The sequence below is a fragment of the Nelumbo lutea genome, chromosome 6 (assembly GCF_056320005.1).
Source record: "Nelumbo lutea isolate HS-2025 chromosome 6, American lotus-T2T, whole genome shotgun sequence".
In the NCBI taxonomy this organism is placed as follows: Eukaryota; Viridiplantae; Streptophyta; class Magnoliopsida; order Proteales; family Nelumbonaceae; genus Nelumbo; species Nelumbo lutea.
This window is the reverse complement of record NC_142689.1, coordinates 41,498,736-41,516,985: the sequence shown is the minus strand read 5'-3', so window position 1 is coordinate 41,516,985 and position 18,250 is coordinate 41,498,736. Positions and strand designations below refer to the sequence as shown.

At 39.5% G+C, this 18,250-nt stretch overlaps 1 protein-coding gene across 2 annotated transcripts in view; it reads left to right on the top strand.

The window, feature by feature from the left end:
- The window catches only part of LOC148848735 (uncharacterized), a 39,098-nt gene extending 21,079 nt beyond the window's left edge, over positions 1–18,019 (top strand). Inside the window, exons 11-14 of one of the 2 annotated variants that reach the window (XR_016101406.1) lie at positions 15,555–15,624; positions 15,714–15,842; positions 16,888–17,040; positions 17,133–17,878. Coding sequence is in view for 1 of the 2 variants with exons in the window: in XM_088952451.1 (XP_088808577.1) it covers positions 15,485–15,624; positions 15,714–15,842; positions 16,888–17,040; positions 17,133–17,271 (561 nt within the window). In the remaining variant the exon portion in view is untranslated. Of the gene's footprint in view, positions 1–15,484; positions 15,625–15,713; positions 15,843–16,887; positions 17,041–17,132 lie in introns of both variants that reach the window. The other variant, XM_088952451.1, reaches the window with a different exon arrangement.
- Positions 18,020–18,250: the final 231 nt, after the last annotated feature.

Sequence of the window (18,250 nt, the reverse complement as noted above, 5' to 3'; positions counted from 1 at the left end):
CTTCCAAGTGATTTAACAACCTTCCATACTTTTCAAAATCTACTTTCATTGCTGCCAACTGTTCCATGGTTGACTTTTCTTCTTACTCCCTCCTTTGGGTATTGTTGCAACATTAACTATCTTAGGCTTTCTTGTCTGACTGGTCTTCTTAAAACTATTGTTATTTTTAAACCTGTTAGGTAGAAGATCAAGATGAAGCTTCCAGCAAGTGTCCTTAGTATGCATCGGTTTCTTGCAATATTCACAAACCAGCTCTTTCTTCTCAATTAGACCCTTTGGCTTTATTCCAACATGTGCAAAGTGTTTTGTAGGTGGACTCTGTAACTGAACCTGCTGACTACTCTCTTCACTGCTTACCATAGGCTGAGTCTTGGAGATTGTTGGCAGTGTGCAGCTAGCATTGGAGGATGTCCAACAATCAGGAAGAGTCAGACAAAAGGAAGAACTTTCAAGATTAGGGTTCAGACTTGATTTTGAAGGTGGCGGTCAAAGTTTCACGGAAGTAAGTTGAGTTTTTGAGATTGATCTATTAAAAGAACATTTTTTCTGATTATTTTAAGAGGTGCGACTGAGAGATCTCTCTTCTTGGACTGTTCTTTGTGATTGATCTATTAAAAGAACATTTTTCTGGTTATTTTAAAAGGTGCGGCTGAGAGATCTCACTTCTTGGACTAGTTCTTTGTTTGTTTCTTGACCTACGACTGGTTCTAGGTTTAAGACCCTAAATTCTTGACTGTCGCCAATTCTAGGGCTGCAGTTAGTTCAGTTTCAGCCTTGTAGACTAAGGTGTTTAGTTCTTTGGAAGATCATCAGAGTTGTTCTAATTTTCTGGGTGGATTGCCGACCTAGAAGGGTAGAGTAGGTTCGGCTGTTAGCAAATTCTGGGTGTAATTACCCAGTCTCAGTGATAAAAGAGGTATTTTTTGACCTTTACCTTGACAAAGAATGGAGTTTAAGAGCCAAGGGGAAAGTTTTTTTGGGGCTAGTGGTGCTGGTAGCATACTTGAGAACAGTTTTCAAATTACTACTACCAAGTTTGATGGATCAAACTACTTGGAGTGGGCCTAATCAGCCATTATGTCTATTGGGGATAGAGGAAATCTAAGTTATTTGCTGGGGGATGTGAAGGAACCAGCCAAGGAGGACCAAATATATGCCAAATGGGTTCAGGAGAACTATTTGGTTATGACATGGCTGTACAACTCCATGCAGCCACATATCGGCCGAAACTATTTATGGGCAAAAACAACTAAGGAAATTTGGGATATCATGAAAGCGACCTATTCCCAATCCCTTAATGTTGCTAGAGCTTATGAGCTGAAATGTGAAGTAAATAACCTTAAACAAGGAGAGAAACTAGCCTCGGTTTATTTTTCAACCTTGAAGTCCTTGTGGCATGAAATTGATCATTTAGAAACAATTGAGTGGGAAAGTCAGAAGGATGCACAGACCTACATAAAGCAGGTTGAAACTAATAGGGTGTTCGAGTTCTTACCTGGTCTGAATTCTAAGTATGGCATTTTGAGACATGAACTTCTAACAAAAGATAGTGTGACCTTATCACAAGCCTACTCTCTAGTGCACAGTGAAGAGAGTAGAAGGAAGGTTATGTTGCAGCATCAACCCCTTGAATCAGGCTTGACAGCAACAAAACCCAATTTTGGGGGTGATAAGGAGAGAGATATGAAGAAGGAAGACAAGAAGGACCTAATATGTCAACATTGCAAGAAACCTAAGCATACCAAAGAAACCTGTTGGAAGTTACATACTCATCTAGTTCCAGTAAAACTCAAAAATAAAAAGGGGAATGCTAATATAGCTGTTACTACTGATTGTGCAACCTCATCAGGCACAAAAGCAGCACCACTAGACACTCTAGTTGTTGTCCGAGCAGCTTTGACCCAGTTGGAAAATGAAGTTGGTAATTCAGCATCATCATCTCAACCGTTAGTCACAACATCAGCTCCTCCCACCTCAACTTTTTGCTCATTCAGGTATACGGGCCTCAGCTTATCATGCTTAAGCTCTAGGTAACATTGAACATTGTTGGGTGATAGACTCAGGTGCATCTGATCATATGACCGGCTTGCCCTCACTATTTACTACCTATCACTTATCCTCTGGCAGAGACAAGGTGTCTATTGCTGATGGTTCACTTGTTCCCATCTCTGGCAAGGGAGACATCAATTTGTCTAGTGCCATTTCCTTGTCTTCTATTTTGCATGTTCCTAAACTTAATACTAATTTTCTTTTAGTTAGTAGCATTACTAAAACCAGAATTGCTCAATAACTTTTTTCTTGATCGATGTGTTTTTTAGGATTTTGAGACAAGGAAGGTGATTGGGACTGGTCGTGAGACAAATGGGATCTATTTGCTTGGAGGAACTTCGCATTGGGAAGATAGTGAAGTTAGGGGGTCTTTTGTTTCTCAGTCTGTTAGTCAATTTATGCTTTGGCATAACTGTTTGGGTCATTTATCTTTTAGGTCTGAAAAGCTTGTTTCTTAGTTTATTTGAGTTTATCCAGATGTCCAATTTAAAATGTGAAAGTTGTGAGCTTGCAAAGCATTGTAGAACAACCTATTCATTGAGTAATAAGAGAAGTAGTATTTCTTGCTGGGGGGGGGGGTACAAATATTTCTTGGTGTTTGTTGATGACTACACTCGTTTTTCTTGGGTCTACTTGATGCGTTCTCGAGATGAGGTTCCTACCTTGACTCGGATCTTCCATCAGATGATTTTAACCCAGTTTGGGGTAAAAATCAAAATTTTTAGATTCAATAATGCGAAAGAGTACTTTAAAACATCACTAGCCTCATATTTCCTTGACCATGGGATTATCCATCAAAGTACCTGCCCTCATACCCCTCATCAGAATGGGGTGGCTGAGAGAAAGAATAGGCACATAGTGGAGGTGGCTAGAAGTATCATATTTAACTCCAATGTGCCTATACGTTTTTTGGGAGATGTTATTCTCACGACTGTATATCTCATCAACCAAATCCCTTCACGAGTTCTTGACATGAAACCTCTATTCACCCTTTTGTATCCTAATAAAAAGTTGTTCTCTATTCCTCTTAAAACCTTTGGTTGTACTTTCTTTGTTCAGGATCTTGGCCCTCACTGTTCCAAATTTGATCTTAAAAGCTTCAAGATGTGTTTTCCTTGGTTATGCACAAACTCAAAAGGGATATTGTTGCTATGAATCATCTTCGGGGAAGAGATTTGTCTCTATGGATGTCATTTTTTTTGAGAATTTACCTTATTATCCTAGGGTTTCTTCTCAGGAGGAGAGTTTTGGGGTTAACACATTAGAAGTTCCCTTACTTGTTCCATTGAGTAAAGAGGGATGTAATGGGAAAGGTTGTCAGAGATGTCGGGATTTGAGAGTTTATCACAGATGGCGGAGGCAAGTTGATTTTGGTCATCAGCAATCCAAGCCAGCCCCAATTCCTTCTGCGGATCCAGATCTAGGTACCACAACTCCATCTCCTATTACAAATGAGCCTTCACCTCCATTGGATGACATTGACCTTCCCATTGCAGTTCATAAAGGCAAACGCCATTGCACCTCATCCACATCCCACTGTATCTTACAGTTCTTGTCTTATGATCATTTGTCTCCCTCTTACAAGTCTTTCCTTGCATCCATTGCTGATATTCTCATTCGTAGAATAGTATAGGAAGCCCTGTTAGTTTCTGAGTGGAATGATGAAATGAAGATAGAAATGGATGCCCTTCTGAGAAACAATACCTGGGAGTTAGTTGATCAACCTAAAGGGAAGAAACCAGTTGGATGTAGATGGGTGTTTATTATGAAACATAATGCTGATGGTTCCATTGAAAGGTATAAGGCCTGGTTAGTTGCAAAGGGATTTACTCAAGCTTATGGTATAGATTACTTTGAGACTTTTGCACCAATAGCAAAGATGACAATTCTCAGAGTTTTATTATCTCTTGCAGCCAATTACTCTTGGCCCTTGTTCTAGATGGATGTTAAAAATTCATTACTCAATGGAGACTTACAAGAAGAAGTGCACATGCAGTTGCCTCTTGGTTTTTATAGTACAGAGACAGGAATGAAGGTTTTCCGGCTGAATAAAGCCTTGTATGAACTAAAATAGTCCCCCAGAGCTTGGTTTGATAGATTCAAACAAGCCCTTGAAAAGTTTGGCTATGTGCAGGCTCAGTTAGATCACACCTTGTTTATTAAGAAGGTGGATTCTTCCTTAACTCTGCTTACTGTATATGTGGATGATTTTGTAGTGACGGGAAGTGATAACAGTGAGATTGAGTCTCTTAAGCAACTTCTTCATCAAGAGTTTGAGGTAAAAGACTTGGGAGAGCTATGATATTTCTTGGGTATTGAGGTAGCTCGGTCCAAGCATGGGATCTTTGTTTCTCAAAGGAAGTATGTCCTTGATTTGTTTGAGGAAACAAGAAAGTTGGGTGTTAAGCCAACTAACACACCTATTGAACAGAATCACAGGATCAGTGCAGAAGGTGGAGAGCCTCTTGAAGATAAAGCTACGTTGCAACGGTTAGTTGGAAAACTTCTCTATCTTTGTCTCACACGACCAGACATCAGCTATGCAGTCAGTGTTGTTAGTCAATATATGCACCCTCCTAGAATCACTCATTTACTTGATGTTGAGAGGATATTGGCATATTTGAAGAGGTGTCTAGGCAGAGGTGTACTATTTAAGGATAATAATCACATGAAGATAGAAGTTTATACAGATGCTGATTGGGCCGGGTGTGTTGATGATAGAAGGTCTACCTTTGAATATTGTGCTTTTGTAGGAGGTAATCTTGTTTCCTAGAGGAGTAAGAAACAAAATGTTGTTTCTCGTTCCAGTGCTGAAGCTGAATATCGGTCCATGGCAAATGGTGTAACTAAAATACTATGGTTGAAATCATTGTTTGAAGAGTTGGGTATTGCCTATGAAAAACCCCTAATGCTGTACTATGATAATCAGGCTGCCATTAATATAGCCCATAATCCGGTACAACATGATAGAACTAAGCATATTGAAGTGGATCGACGTTTTATTAGGGAAAGGGTTGCATCTCAAGAAGTATGTCTTCCATATGTCACCTCCAACATGCAGCTTGCCGATCTTCTCACCAAGGCCGTTTCCAAGAAGAAGTTAGAAGCGGATCTATGCAAGTTGGGAATGACAAACATCTATTCCCAACTTGAGGGGGAGTGTAAATGACATTGATGTGGTCCCCACTATACTGTACTCGTATGACTATAGTCAGCAGTTAGTTGGTAGTTGGTAGTTATTTCAGTCAGTCTTTAATTATTGGTCTTTTATTTTTCCATGTAAGCAGTAAGGGTATTTCAACCCTTTTATCTTTATTTGAGAGTTAATATAAATAGTAAGAGAGTGGCGGCGGATCTACAATCTTCTCCTTTTCTAAATCTCCCATTCGAACTCTTCTCCTCCTCTCCTCTCCTCTTATCCTCTTCCTCTTTCTCAAATTTTCTTGTTAATTGAACACTAAAACTAGGACTGATTGTAGTCTTATTCGACTACAACATCCTTTACATTTACAAAGTTATTGTCCAAAGCAGTGTCTTCTTTTTTTTAGAGAAGTATAAAATGTATTAACTAAGACAAATATACAAGTATGGTCCTCTGTACAGTAGTATTTTATACAAAAAACTCATTTAAGGACCCCCAAAAAATTTACATTCAAGAAAGTGGAGGAGAAGTCATCAGGACCGAAGCATGTAAGAGTTGATCTCCACGCTCTCAACATGCCAACAGCCGAGTTGATAATCACCTCCTCTGTACTCAATTTTTGTTAAAAAATTATACTATTCCTTTCAGCCCAAATTGCCCACAGCACAACTAGAGGAATCACCTCCCAGCAAGCTTTCCCTCTCTTGGACATTCCTTGAATCCTCCACCCAACTAACAAGATCTTTACTGAGATTAGGAAGCACCTATTATGCTACTATGTTTTTAGATGGATGTGGGTCGGCCTACCCCGAGCTCTTCTAGTCCCTTCAATGTGTAACAAATCACTTGTTCTAACTGGTGCAATTGGTAGTCTTCTATGCACATGCCCAAACCATCTTAGTATAATCTCTCTCTCTCTCTCATTTTATCACCTATTGGAACTACTCCTAGGTCCCTGAGGATAACTTCATTCCTAATCCTCTCCTTTATAGTTTTTACACTCATCCATCCTAGCATTCATATTTCTACCACATTCATTTTCTGGGTGTGTTGTTTCTTGACTGCCCAAGACTCTACTCTATACAACATAGCTGGCCTTATGACTGTTTTATAGAATTTTCCTTTTAATCTAAGTAGTATCCACCTAGCATAGTTTTCAAGGTGCCAAGGCAAGGCTATGTGACTGGGGGGCGCCTTGTCGCCTAGTTGCCTAGGTGGAGGCGATGGATTTTTTATGTTAAAAGCATAGATCCTACGGTAGTTCCCTAGGTACCATAACCATATTTCTTTAATAATAATTCTTGATTTTCATAAGAGAAGTATAAATTTCATATTAAAGTATAGAAAATCAACATATTCATGAGAAGAAAAGGAAGAAGGAAAATAAAATTCAAAAAATATAGGGGCTGAACCCTTATTTTTGTTATAGGAAAAGAAGAAAATAAAAAGTATTGGTAGTATTAGTAGTAGTAGAAGAAGATATGGAAGAGGAAAATGCGCTGCTGATTAGATAAAATTTTTAGTTCTTCCTTACTTATTGGTTCGGGTTTTTAGTCTTTGAGGGTTCAATGCATTTAGCAATGTTTGTGTTGATTAAACCCTAATAAATAAGAAAATAGTAAAAAGAAATTAGTATATAAACACACAAAATCATTATTTTAGCTTAATAATGTCTATTTTATAATTATAATCTCAAAAAAGAATGAATAAAAAAGTATTTTATAGTAGGAAGTTGAAAACTATCAGGCGATTAGGCGAGGCAAGCCTCAAAGGGCGTCTGCCTAGGCGTCGCCTTGAGAACTATGCCGCCTAACACCTAAAAGTCCAGATGCATCCCTACATTTTGCCCGTCCTGCTCTAATTCTTTGGGTGACGTCCTCCTCAATTGAGATGCATATAATGAATAATTTATGAGCCATTGATGGTTGCAATGGTTACCTAAAAGATAGAGAGAAAAATCAGAGTCATTTAATTTGGGGCCTAGAATCACTCTAGGGTATGGAATGGGAATTAATCACCACATATAGAATAATCTATAGGAACGAATATAAATTCAACTTATTCAACGGTGGCCAGTTCTACTTGAACTAAGAAAAAAATCTAAATTACAGAGTTGCCACCATCTTACTTTGACACTAACAAAATAACTCCTAAAAAATTTGTGCAAAATTGGGTTAGTGTGGGACTTGGTTTAAGGAGACCTTTAAGATATCTTGAAATGAATTGATTCCTTTGTTCAATTTACTTCAATACTGTAGAGAACAATGATGTGGGTCCCACAGCTACGGTCCCACTGTGTTTGTAGGGTAGAAGGTGTTCTAGTCTTCCTAGGGTCAGCTGTTGGTCATTTAGTTGTTTTAGTTGTTATTTGTTTCAGTCTTATTTTGCTCTATTTGTTATGTAAAAGACTAAGGGCAGATCTGTCCTTTCCATGTAATGAGCATAACCTATAAATATTAAATAAAGTGGCGGCGGCAGAAAATCGAGATTCTGTCCTTCCTTTCAAATCTTGTCTTGTACTGCTCTCTCTCTCTACTCTCTCTCTCTTCTCTTTCTCCTATTCTTTCTCCTTTTTCGAACCTGAAATTTATTAGTGCTCAAGACTGATAACAGTCTTGAACACCTACATGGTATCAGAGCCAAGTTAGGGTTTCTTATGTGAGTCTAGTACCGGCCGACCACATGAGAATCTCCTAGGACTGGAAGCTGAAAAGGTGGAGTTCGCAGACTGATTCTTGGAGATCGCCAGAAGGGCTAGCAGCTGTTGAAAGCTTGTCACGATTGCAGAATGTTAGTGGTCAGGAAGGATTAGAGAAGACTAGGGTTCGGGTAACCTTGGAAGGCAGCGAACAATATTTCCTTGTAAGTTATTTATTTTCTAAGAGTTCTATCAGAGAAGATAGGTTGGAACTATCTGGAGGGGGCGGCCGAACCATTCTAGGGTTTTCTCCCTTCGATTCTCTAGGGTTTTACAGCAAACCCTACTGTTGGGCTGAACTGCCTTAGCCCTAGTGTTAGACTGAACCTTGCGATCTACCTAGAGCTGTCCTCAAGTTTGTTGTTAGCATTGATCAGATTCTAGGGTTTCATATTAACCCTACTACAAGTCTATCTATACGGTACTGATTGGATTGTGCAACTGAACTGTTTACTTTAAGGACTGATTAAAACCCTAATTCTGCCAAGCATATTAGACCTACTTCTAAGTTGTTTTTCAGAGTCTTTTGGGGTTTTCGAACTCTCTTAAGGGGTGAGAACTCTATGGACAACTGCTATTGTGTTTGCTAGTTGGTTTTAGATCAGAGTTATCCCGGTTTTGTGCACATACACTGTGAATACAGATCGGCCCTACACTGTGTTTGGTTGTGATTGATAGTCTAAGTGTTGTTCTTTGACTGTAGTAACCCTATTTTGAGACTACTGGTTCTTGACCAGAATGGAGTTTAAAAATCAGGCCGAAGGCAGGTTTGGGAACAACAGTTATGTGATATGTGAGCATTGTAAGAAACCCAAACACATGAAAGAAACATGTTGGAAGCTGCATCCTCATTTGGTCCCGGCAAAGTTGAGAAGCAAGAAGGGTAATACTCATGTGGTCGTGAATACTGATTCAACATCCTCGTCTGGCACAAGAGGCACATTCTTAGAGACCTTAGCTGCAGTTCGGGCTGCCCTTATACAGATGGAAAAGGAAGTTGGGAACTCAGCTCAACCACTACAGTCACCATTAGCCCCTGCCACATCTGTTTTCGCACACTCAGGTACTCGAGCCTCAGCATACCATGCCTCAGCTCTAGGTACTACTGAACCCTATTGGGTAATAGATTCAGGTGCATCCGACCATATGACTAGCTTGCCCCATTTCTGGCATTTATCTTCTGGTAGGGATAAAGTATCTATTGTTGATGGCTATCTTGTCCCCATTTCTGGCAAGGGTGACATCAAGCTATCGGATACCATCTCCTTGTCTTCTGTCTTACATGTCCCTAAGCTTGATATTAATCTTCTTTCAGTCAGTAGTATTACCAAACACATGACATGAGCAGTCACTTTCTTCCCTGACCGGTGTGTTTTTCAGGACCTGAAGACGAAGAAGGTGATTGGGACTGGCCGTGAGACGAATGGGATCTATCTGCTCAGAGAAAGTTATCGTCGGGAAGAGTCAATGGATAAGAAGTCACTTGTTTCCTAGAGTGTGAGTCCGATTATGCTTTGGCATAACCAATTGGGTCATTTGTCCTTTCGGTCCTTAAAGAGTCTGTTTCCTAATTTGTTTAAGTATGTTGAGTTGTCCCAGTTGCAATGTGAAAGCTGTGAGTTTGCTAAACATTGTAGAAACTCTTATTCATTGAGTAATAAAAGGAGTAATCGTCCTTTTGATCTTGTGCATACGGATGTTTGGGGGCCATATCACATCCCTTCTATGGGTGGGTACAGATATTTTTTGTTATTTGTCGATGACCATACTCGGTTTTCTTGGGTTTATCTTATGCATTCACGAGATGAGGTTCCCGCCCTGACCCAAACCTTTCACCAAATGATCCTAACCCAATTTGATGCCAAGATCAGAGTTCTTAGATCTGATAATGCAAAGGAATACTTTTTGCTAAACCATTGGCATCTTACCTTCTTAATCATGGGGTTATCCACCAGAGCACTTACCCTCATACACTTCAGTAGAATGGGGTTGCAGAAAGGAAGAATAGGCACATCTTGGAGGTGGCTAGAAGTATTATGTTTACCTCCAATGTCCCTATTCGCTTCTGGGGTGATGCTATCCTCACAATAGTATATCTTATTAATCGGGTTCCTTCTCGGGTTATTGATATGTCATGTCCTTTTTCTCTTCTATACCCAGATGAGGAGTTGTTTACTGTTCCCCTTAAAACATTTGGTTGTACCTGTTTTGTTCAGCTTCTCGGACCCCATCACTCCAAGTTCGAACCAAATGCATCCAAATGCATTTTTCTTGGTTATGCACAAACTCAAAAGGGTAATTGCTGCTATGATCCTGTCTCAGGGAAAAGATTTGTCTCCATGGATGTCACTTTCTTTGAGGAGACACCCTATTATTCTTGAGTTTCTCCTCAGGGGGAGAGTAGTGTGAGTCGGGATTTGGGTCACTTTCTTCAAGGGGAGCGCAGTGAGGGTAGGGTTCATACTTTTGGGGCTGTTCCCTTACCTATTCCATTGGGTGATGAGGGCTACCATAGTGAGGGTGGTCAGAGGGGTCAGGAGTTGAGGATCTATCACAGGCGATGCAGGCAGGTTGATCCCGGTCATCAGCAGTCCAAGCCAGCTCCAATCTCTTTTGCGGCTCCAAGTTGCCACTTTACCTCCAGATGACCTTGACCTTCCCATTGCCGTCCGTAAGGGAATACAACATTGTACCACATCTACAACCCACTGTATTTCCCAGTTTTATCCTATGATCACCTATCTCCCTCCTACAGGTCCTATCTCACTTCCGTTGTTAATGTCCCTATTCCAAGAACAGTGCAAGAAGCCCTATCAGTTTCGGAGTGGAGAGGTGCAATGCAAGTTGAAATGGATGCCCTGTTGAAAAATAATACCTGGGAGCTAGTTGATTTGCCTGAAGGAAAGAAACCAGTTGGATGTAGATGGGTATTTACTGTGAAGCACAATGCAGATGGTTCCATTGAGAGGTACAAAGCTTGGCTAGTTGCAAAAGGGTTCACTCAGACTTATGGTATAGATTACCTGGAGACATTTGCCCCGGTAGCCAAGATGACCACCATTCGAGTTCTATTATCTCTTGCAACAAGCCACACTTGGCCTTTATACCAAATGGATTTTAAAAATGCCTTTCTAAATGGGGACTTGTAGGAAGAGGTTTAAATGCAGTTGCCTCTTGGATTCTATGATACAGAGGCAGGTAAGAAGGTCTGCCGGCTCAATAAGGCATTGTATGGTTTGAAGCAGTCACCTAGAGCTTGGTTCGACAGATTTAGACTAGCCCTTGAGAAATTCGGTTATGTACAGGCCCAATCAGATCATACACTGTTCATCAAGAGGGTTGAGTCCTCTTTGACATTACTTGCGGTATATGTTGATGATATTGTGGTGACAGGAAATGACAACCATGAGATTCAGTCCCTCAAACAGCTCCTTCATCAAGAGTTTGAGGTGAAAGATCTGGGTGCACTACGGTATTTTTTGGGTATTGAGGTTGCTAGATCTAAACAGGGGATTTTTGTCTCTCAGAGGAAATATGTTCTACATCTGTTGGCGGAAACTGGAAAGCTAGGTGTCAAACCTGCGGATACACCCATTGATCAGAACCACAGGATTAGTGCAGAGAGTGGGGAGCCTCTTGAAGACAAGATTATGTTTCAACGATTAGTGGGAAAACTCCTATTATCTATGCCTTACTCGGCCAGATATCAGTTATGCAGTTAGTGTTGTCAGTCAGTACATGCATTCTCCTAGAGCCACGCACCTTCTAGCAGCAGAAAGAATATTAGCATACTTGAAGAGATGCCCGGGTAGAGGTATACTGTTCAAGAACAATGGCCTCCAAGAGCCACGCACCTTCTAGCAGCAGAAAGAATATTAGCATACTTGAAGAGATGCCCGGGTAGAGGTATACTGTTCAAGAACAATGGCCACATGAAGGTGGAGGTCTATACGGATGCCGATTGGGCTGGAAGTGTTGATGACAGAAGGTCTACCTCTGGATATTGTGCTCTTGTGGGAGGTAACTTGGTCTCTTGGAGGATAAAGAAACAGTGTTGTCTCTCGATCTAGTGCTGAAGCTGAATACAGGTCAATGGCTAATGGAGTGGCTGAAATTCTTTGGCTGAGATCACTACTTGAGGAGTTGGGTATTGAGTATGAGAAGCCCCTGATGCTGTATTGTGATAATCAAGCGGCTATTAATATAGCACACAACCCGGTACAGCATGACAGAACTAAACATGTTGAAGTTGATCGACATTTTGTACGAGAGAGGGTCTCATCACAAGAAGTGTCTCCCGTACATCACATCCAACATGCAGCTGGCAGATATCCTCACCAAAGTTGTACCACGGAAGAAGCTAGAGGCGGATCTATCCAAGTTGGGAATGATAAACATTTATTCCCAACTTGAGGGGGAGTGTAGAGAACACTGATGTGGGCCCCACAACTACGGTCTCACTGTGTTCGTAGGGTAGAAGGTGTTCTAGCCTTACTAGGGTCAGCTGTTGGTCATTTAGTTGTTTCGGTTGTTATTTATTTCAGTCTTATTTTGCTCTATTTGTTATGTAAAGACTAAGGGCAGATCTGTCCTTTCCATGTAATGAGCATAACCTATAAATATTAAATAAAGTGGCGGCGGCAGAAAATCAAGATTCTGTCATTCCTTTCAAATCTTGTCTTCTACTGCTCTCTCTCTCTTCTCTTTCACCTCCTTCCTCTATTCTTTTTCCTTTTTCAAACCTGAAATTTATTAGTGCTCAAGACTGATAGCAGTCTTGAACACCTACAAATACATTGCCCTTACTCCGCCGGTGTTGATGAGAGGATTTGAATCCCCTCTCTAACAGGTAGTTTCACTTGTTCATCTTTTTTTTAAAGTCCTTGTTAACCAAGGTGAAAACCTTCCTTTTCCAGTTAAATAATTGTGGTCCAGCCCAATACACCCCAAAATAAAGGTTTTTTGTTGGGAGGCTGCAAAGCAAATCTTAAAACCCTGTGACAAATTCCAAAGAAGCATAAAAATTGAACTCTTTCACCCCATGTTTGTGTTCTCTGCTGGAAGAATGGGGAAAGCACCAACCATCTATTTTTGCAATGTTCTTATGCTTCTTAGATTTTTTTTATCAGTAACCAGAAAATTTCATTAATTAATGAAAAAGATACAAGTGAGCATCTCGAAGAGAGATAAACCCTCTTAGCTCTCTCCACGATGAAAAAAGAATATGACAATTAGAGAACAGCCCAGAAGAGTTGAATCCTTCCCACTCCTTGCTTTGCCAAAACATTGGCAAAGGCATTATCACTCCTTTTAGCCCACTGCAACTTGATCTCTATATCTTGTGTTAAATACTTGAACTTCCTCCTTTCATTGACAAATTTCCACTAGCCAGTCTCATCTTTTTGCAACCAGTTAACTACCAACTTTGAATCCCCTTCTATGATCAATGTTCTTATATTCTGATCCTTGGCTTTTTAGATCCCTTCCATCACAGCCAAGATTTCTGCCCTCAAGGAGTCTCCCACATCTATTGGCCCTGAGTAAAGGGCAATAATTCCTCCCTCCTCATTCCGAGAAACACCTCCAATACCTAAAGGCCTGGATTCCCCTCACTACTAGCATCAAAATTCAGCTTAATAAACCCACTAGGAGGTGGGATCCAAACCGGGCTGATAACACCTTTTGGAAGAGAAGAATCAGTCACCTCCTTCCACTTCCTAAGCAGGTAATTTGTGGAAATATCATCGAAACTTCTCAATGACTTAACCCAAGGGATCACTCTGACGGTAATGGCTTCAATGATTGTTTGTCTGATCCTTTCCTTGTCTGAAAAAATTTTTTGATTCCTTTCTTCCCATATTGTGCAGCATACTTCTGCGCTTGTGCACCTCCAAAGAGTTCTCCCCCTTTTCTTCCTCCAGTTGAAAAAAGAGGAATGGAACAAGCCTTGAACATTTGGCAGGGGGTTCTACCTGCACCCAAACAAAGAAAAAAATCATTACCAAATAGAAAGAACAAAAGGCTAGGAAATTAATAAGTGCCTAAGTGGTAGCAAGTCTCACCATCAACCTTACGAAGGATGCATCAATTTGGGGAAAGGCACGGATTTTGTCTTTTTCTTTGAAGAATATCACAAGTATTAATTCTTTCCAAGAAGACTTCCCAATGGAAATCCATTTTGGGGGAGACTTCCCAAAGCAGTGGAGAAATTGGTCCTTTCCCCAATTTTGTCTTTTTCTTTGAAGAATATCACATCAGAGGGTTCCAAGAAGACTTCCCATAAATCTTATGGCAATGTGTGAAGGGGGTAGTGTTGTGGGGTTATGGAGTGAAAAATGGTAGAATCTTTGAAGAAAATCAGAAAGAAGTGGAGATGATGATTGAACTTACAACTGTAAGGGTTGCACATTGGGCTCAAAAGAGTTCAATGGGGTAAGCCTGAATGACCTACTAAGAGGGTGGAACATTATTGCGGGTTTTAATAACAGAGTGCCTCGAAGGGTGGTGGGAATGGACTTCACCAGGGGATGGAAGCTACAAACTAAAGTTTGATGGGTGCTGTATTTGAAATCCTGTCCTGGGAACTCTGGAGCGGGAGAAGTAGTTAGGGATTCTGGTGACAATGTAATTCTCCGTTTTCAGGGCCATCTGGGTTTGGAAACTTCTAGGGCAGAACTGTTGGCTTTAATTCAAGGCCTTGAATGATAGTTCAGGAGGGGTTTATTGAATATATTGGTTGAGGGGGATTGTCAAACAGTCATTTTTTGGATGAATTCTCAGGAACAAATACCTTGTCAGTTTAGACAGTTAGTGAGATTGGATCACTCCTAATGTGTCAGCTTGAACATCTCATTCATCTGGGTACCCAGTAGTGCAAAAGGTTATTATATTCTATTATTTTTGTGCTTTCTTTGGCCTGTGCTGAGGATCTATTGTAATTTCCCCTACCTGCTTTGGTTCTGAGCAAGTGTGGTTTCTTTTCTTATTTAATGAAATTCACCCTGTTGCTTATTGAAAGAAATGACTAAAACTTTAAACACAACTAATAAAACACTTAGGCTGAAACCTGCAGAGAATATTTAAATAACTGAAATACCCCTAGGCCCTACTAGTAAAAATTCACAAAATTCAAGTTTTGACTTTTGACTTGTTTGTTTTACTTTATACATATGTAGCATTAGATTTGACCTGCATATGAAGGGATAGAGAAAAATGGCAGTTCTGAACTTTTCCATAAGAAAAGAAAAAAAAATGGTAGTTCTTGTAGAAGGCCTCCAGGATTGTGTTAGAGATTTATCTTCATTTAAACTGATAGGTCTTTGGAAGCTCACACATTTAGGGTAACTAGTGCTATGAAGTACCAGACGATGCAAATTTAGAATATGCATAAGCTTGGCAGAAAAGGAATATGTTAACCATTTACACCACATTTGTGCTTCTTTTTCTAGTATCTCAGGCATTTAAATAAATATATTTCATTCTTTGGTTTTTTGGTAGAAAATATATTTCATTCTAATAAAGTCTTTTATTCTACCATAGTCTCAAAATAACAATGATAATGATGTTTGAAAATTTATTCTGGGATCTGGTTTCAGTTTATGGACTTCTGGCTTTCCTTCATGGCTGTTGTTAGTACCTTTGTTTATTTAACCTTTATTGGTGAAGATTCAAAAAGGGCACTTCATACGTCTGTGTCAATTCTTACAGCTCTCATGGCTGCAACAGGAGCAACCAGGTAATGAGAAGTGTCAGACTTTGTTTTAGTATCTGTAAGTTTTGTTTTGTAGGTACAGTTTGCTCTTAATAAGACAATTAAAATTGCAGGTCTTTCAATATAATTATTGTCCTAGCTATAGGAGCTCTAGGTCTTCTTATTGGATGGTTGATAGAGTTCTCTACTACACATCGGTCAATTCATTGGTCACCTGGGTTCTGTTCGAATTGCCTTCATGGGTACGAACCTTTAACCTGTAAAAAAGATAGATATGTTGGGTAAATTCTGATATGAACACAGATATGCACCTCTCTTATGTGAGCATTAACTACTTTAAATTTGTTGGCAAAGGCTGATCTTCCATTTCTTAGTTTGGAAGTTGAGGAACTTATTTGGAGATTAAAAAGTGTATTTACTGGTTCGATCCATCATTGTATGAGAAACTTGCTTTTTGAGATGGTTTCTATTTCATTTGTATTTAGAATATTCCAAATTGTTTCTTTGTAGGGAATTCCATTGTCTAATTTCCTGTAATGCCATTAGTTTCTTGATTTGACATTTATTAGTTTGGAAGGCTCAGGAACTTATTTAGAGTTTAAAAAGTGTTTTTAGTGGTTCAATCCATCATTATATTGAGGAACTTGCTTTTTTTTTTGAGATGGTTTCTATTTCACTTATATTTAGAATATTCCCAATTGTTTGTTTGAAGGGAATTCCATTGTCTAATTTCCTGTCATGCTTAGTTTCTCTACTAGTTTCTGCAAATTAATATCCCATTTTCCCAAGCCATGTGATGCTTTATTTTTTCTTGCAAACTGCTATCACTTATGTGAATCTTCTATTATAATACCTGTTTGAAGAATCTATTACTGTCTTAATCTATCAAATCTAGGTTATGCTACCAAAATGTATTATCTTGCCTTACAGACAGTCATAGATCTATCCCATATTAATGGTAGGACTTGAAAAAGATCAGATAAGATAATTCTCAAACAGATTCCTTTGAATGGTCAACGATTTGTGTGGGATGCAGCACAAATTTCCTTCTTCTTACTTTCATGGACCATTATGATGTTGAGCCACTGCTTGTAGATTTTCACTGTAAAAGCCATTCTAACTACCTCAAGAATGCAATTTTTTAATTGCTTGTGTATTGTGTGTATGTGTGTGTTGTATACGGCATTTAAAAGCATAGGAACATGGGAATGACTGCAGCTTGTTTAGTTTTCATTCCTTCAGAAGGATTGTTCTATCCTCTGTAGTTTATAAGTTCTACTAATGCAGGTGGCAAAACATTGGAGGAAGGTTCCGGGGTCTTATCAAGACACTATTTAAACGTTTTCATTGGTTTTTTTCGCTCTTGGGTTGCATTGCATTGTCCATGGCTGCAATCAGCTGGAAACTGGAAAGCAGTGAAAGCTATTGGATTTGGCATAGGTGTGATGGAGACTATAACATCCTGTTCTTTCTGTTTGCATTTGAACCATACGGCATCCCACCTGACATCTTTACGTCTTATGGTTTTGCAGTTTGTGGCATGTGACGATATACACATCTTCTTTCTTCTTCTTATGCTCAAAAGTGACAGCTATAGATACTAGGAACAATGGACTCCCTGATGGAGAATATGCTCTGACGAGGCAAAATTCATTATCAAGAGGTGAATAAGCATAGAGTAAAAGGCAGATGCAAATCAGTTGACAACTAGAAGGAATGTGTATATCTTATTAATGACATGGAATGGTCAAGGTGAGCTTCAGAGCCCAAGCAATACAATTTGCAGTATTGACCCAAGTCCGCTGGTAAATCTACAAGTTGTACAGATCTCTCTCTTTCCCCACTAAAACTCTAATAAGTTTACCATTTCAATCCTTTAATTTATGCATTCATTCAACATACAAGTTAAAAATAAAAAGGGAATGGAAGGCCATGGTAGCACTGACAGTTGCAGGTAAAATAAAAGTCAGGACAGCATAGATGGTTTTGGCATGTAAAGTTGAGTTTATTTTGTTATACAACATTTTGATTCAGTTGCAGGAAGATAGAAGAATCAAGAGACAGGATAGGAGGGGTGATTTTGGCATAAAGTCCAGTTTATTTTGTTATATGCCAAATTAATACGTGTGCACCTGAGCAAAAATGAAAAAAAAAAAAAAAGAGAAAAAGATTATGCATGTACTAGTTGTATGGGATTTTTTGCGGTTGTAACAGACAAAAACAAGCACCCCTCTCCCGGGGGTGAATTTTGATGAATACCAGCTTATTGGTTACCACTTTTATGAGGCAACATCATATACTCCAAGATGTGGGCCTGGTGGCAACTTGGTTGGTGGGGTGCGGCATGCCGGTTGAAGCAATGTTTTTAAAGGCTATTGAGGCGAGGTTAGAAAAAAAAAAAGGTTTGGTCTCAATAGTCTCAATCTCACCAACAATGCTTAGGCCTTGAATTGTTTGAGATTTATGCCTTTGGGCCTTTCTCTTTGTAACGTTCAAGGCTTGAGGCTCATGCTAATGTTGAATATGAAGATTTACATATGGAAAAAACAGAGTTTTAAGACAAAAAAAGAATAGAATTTGGGTTCACCGTCAAATATCCGCTGATACTTTTTAAACTCATTCATTCAATTCATCGAGCAACAAGTTTGAA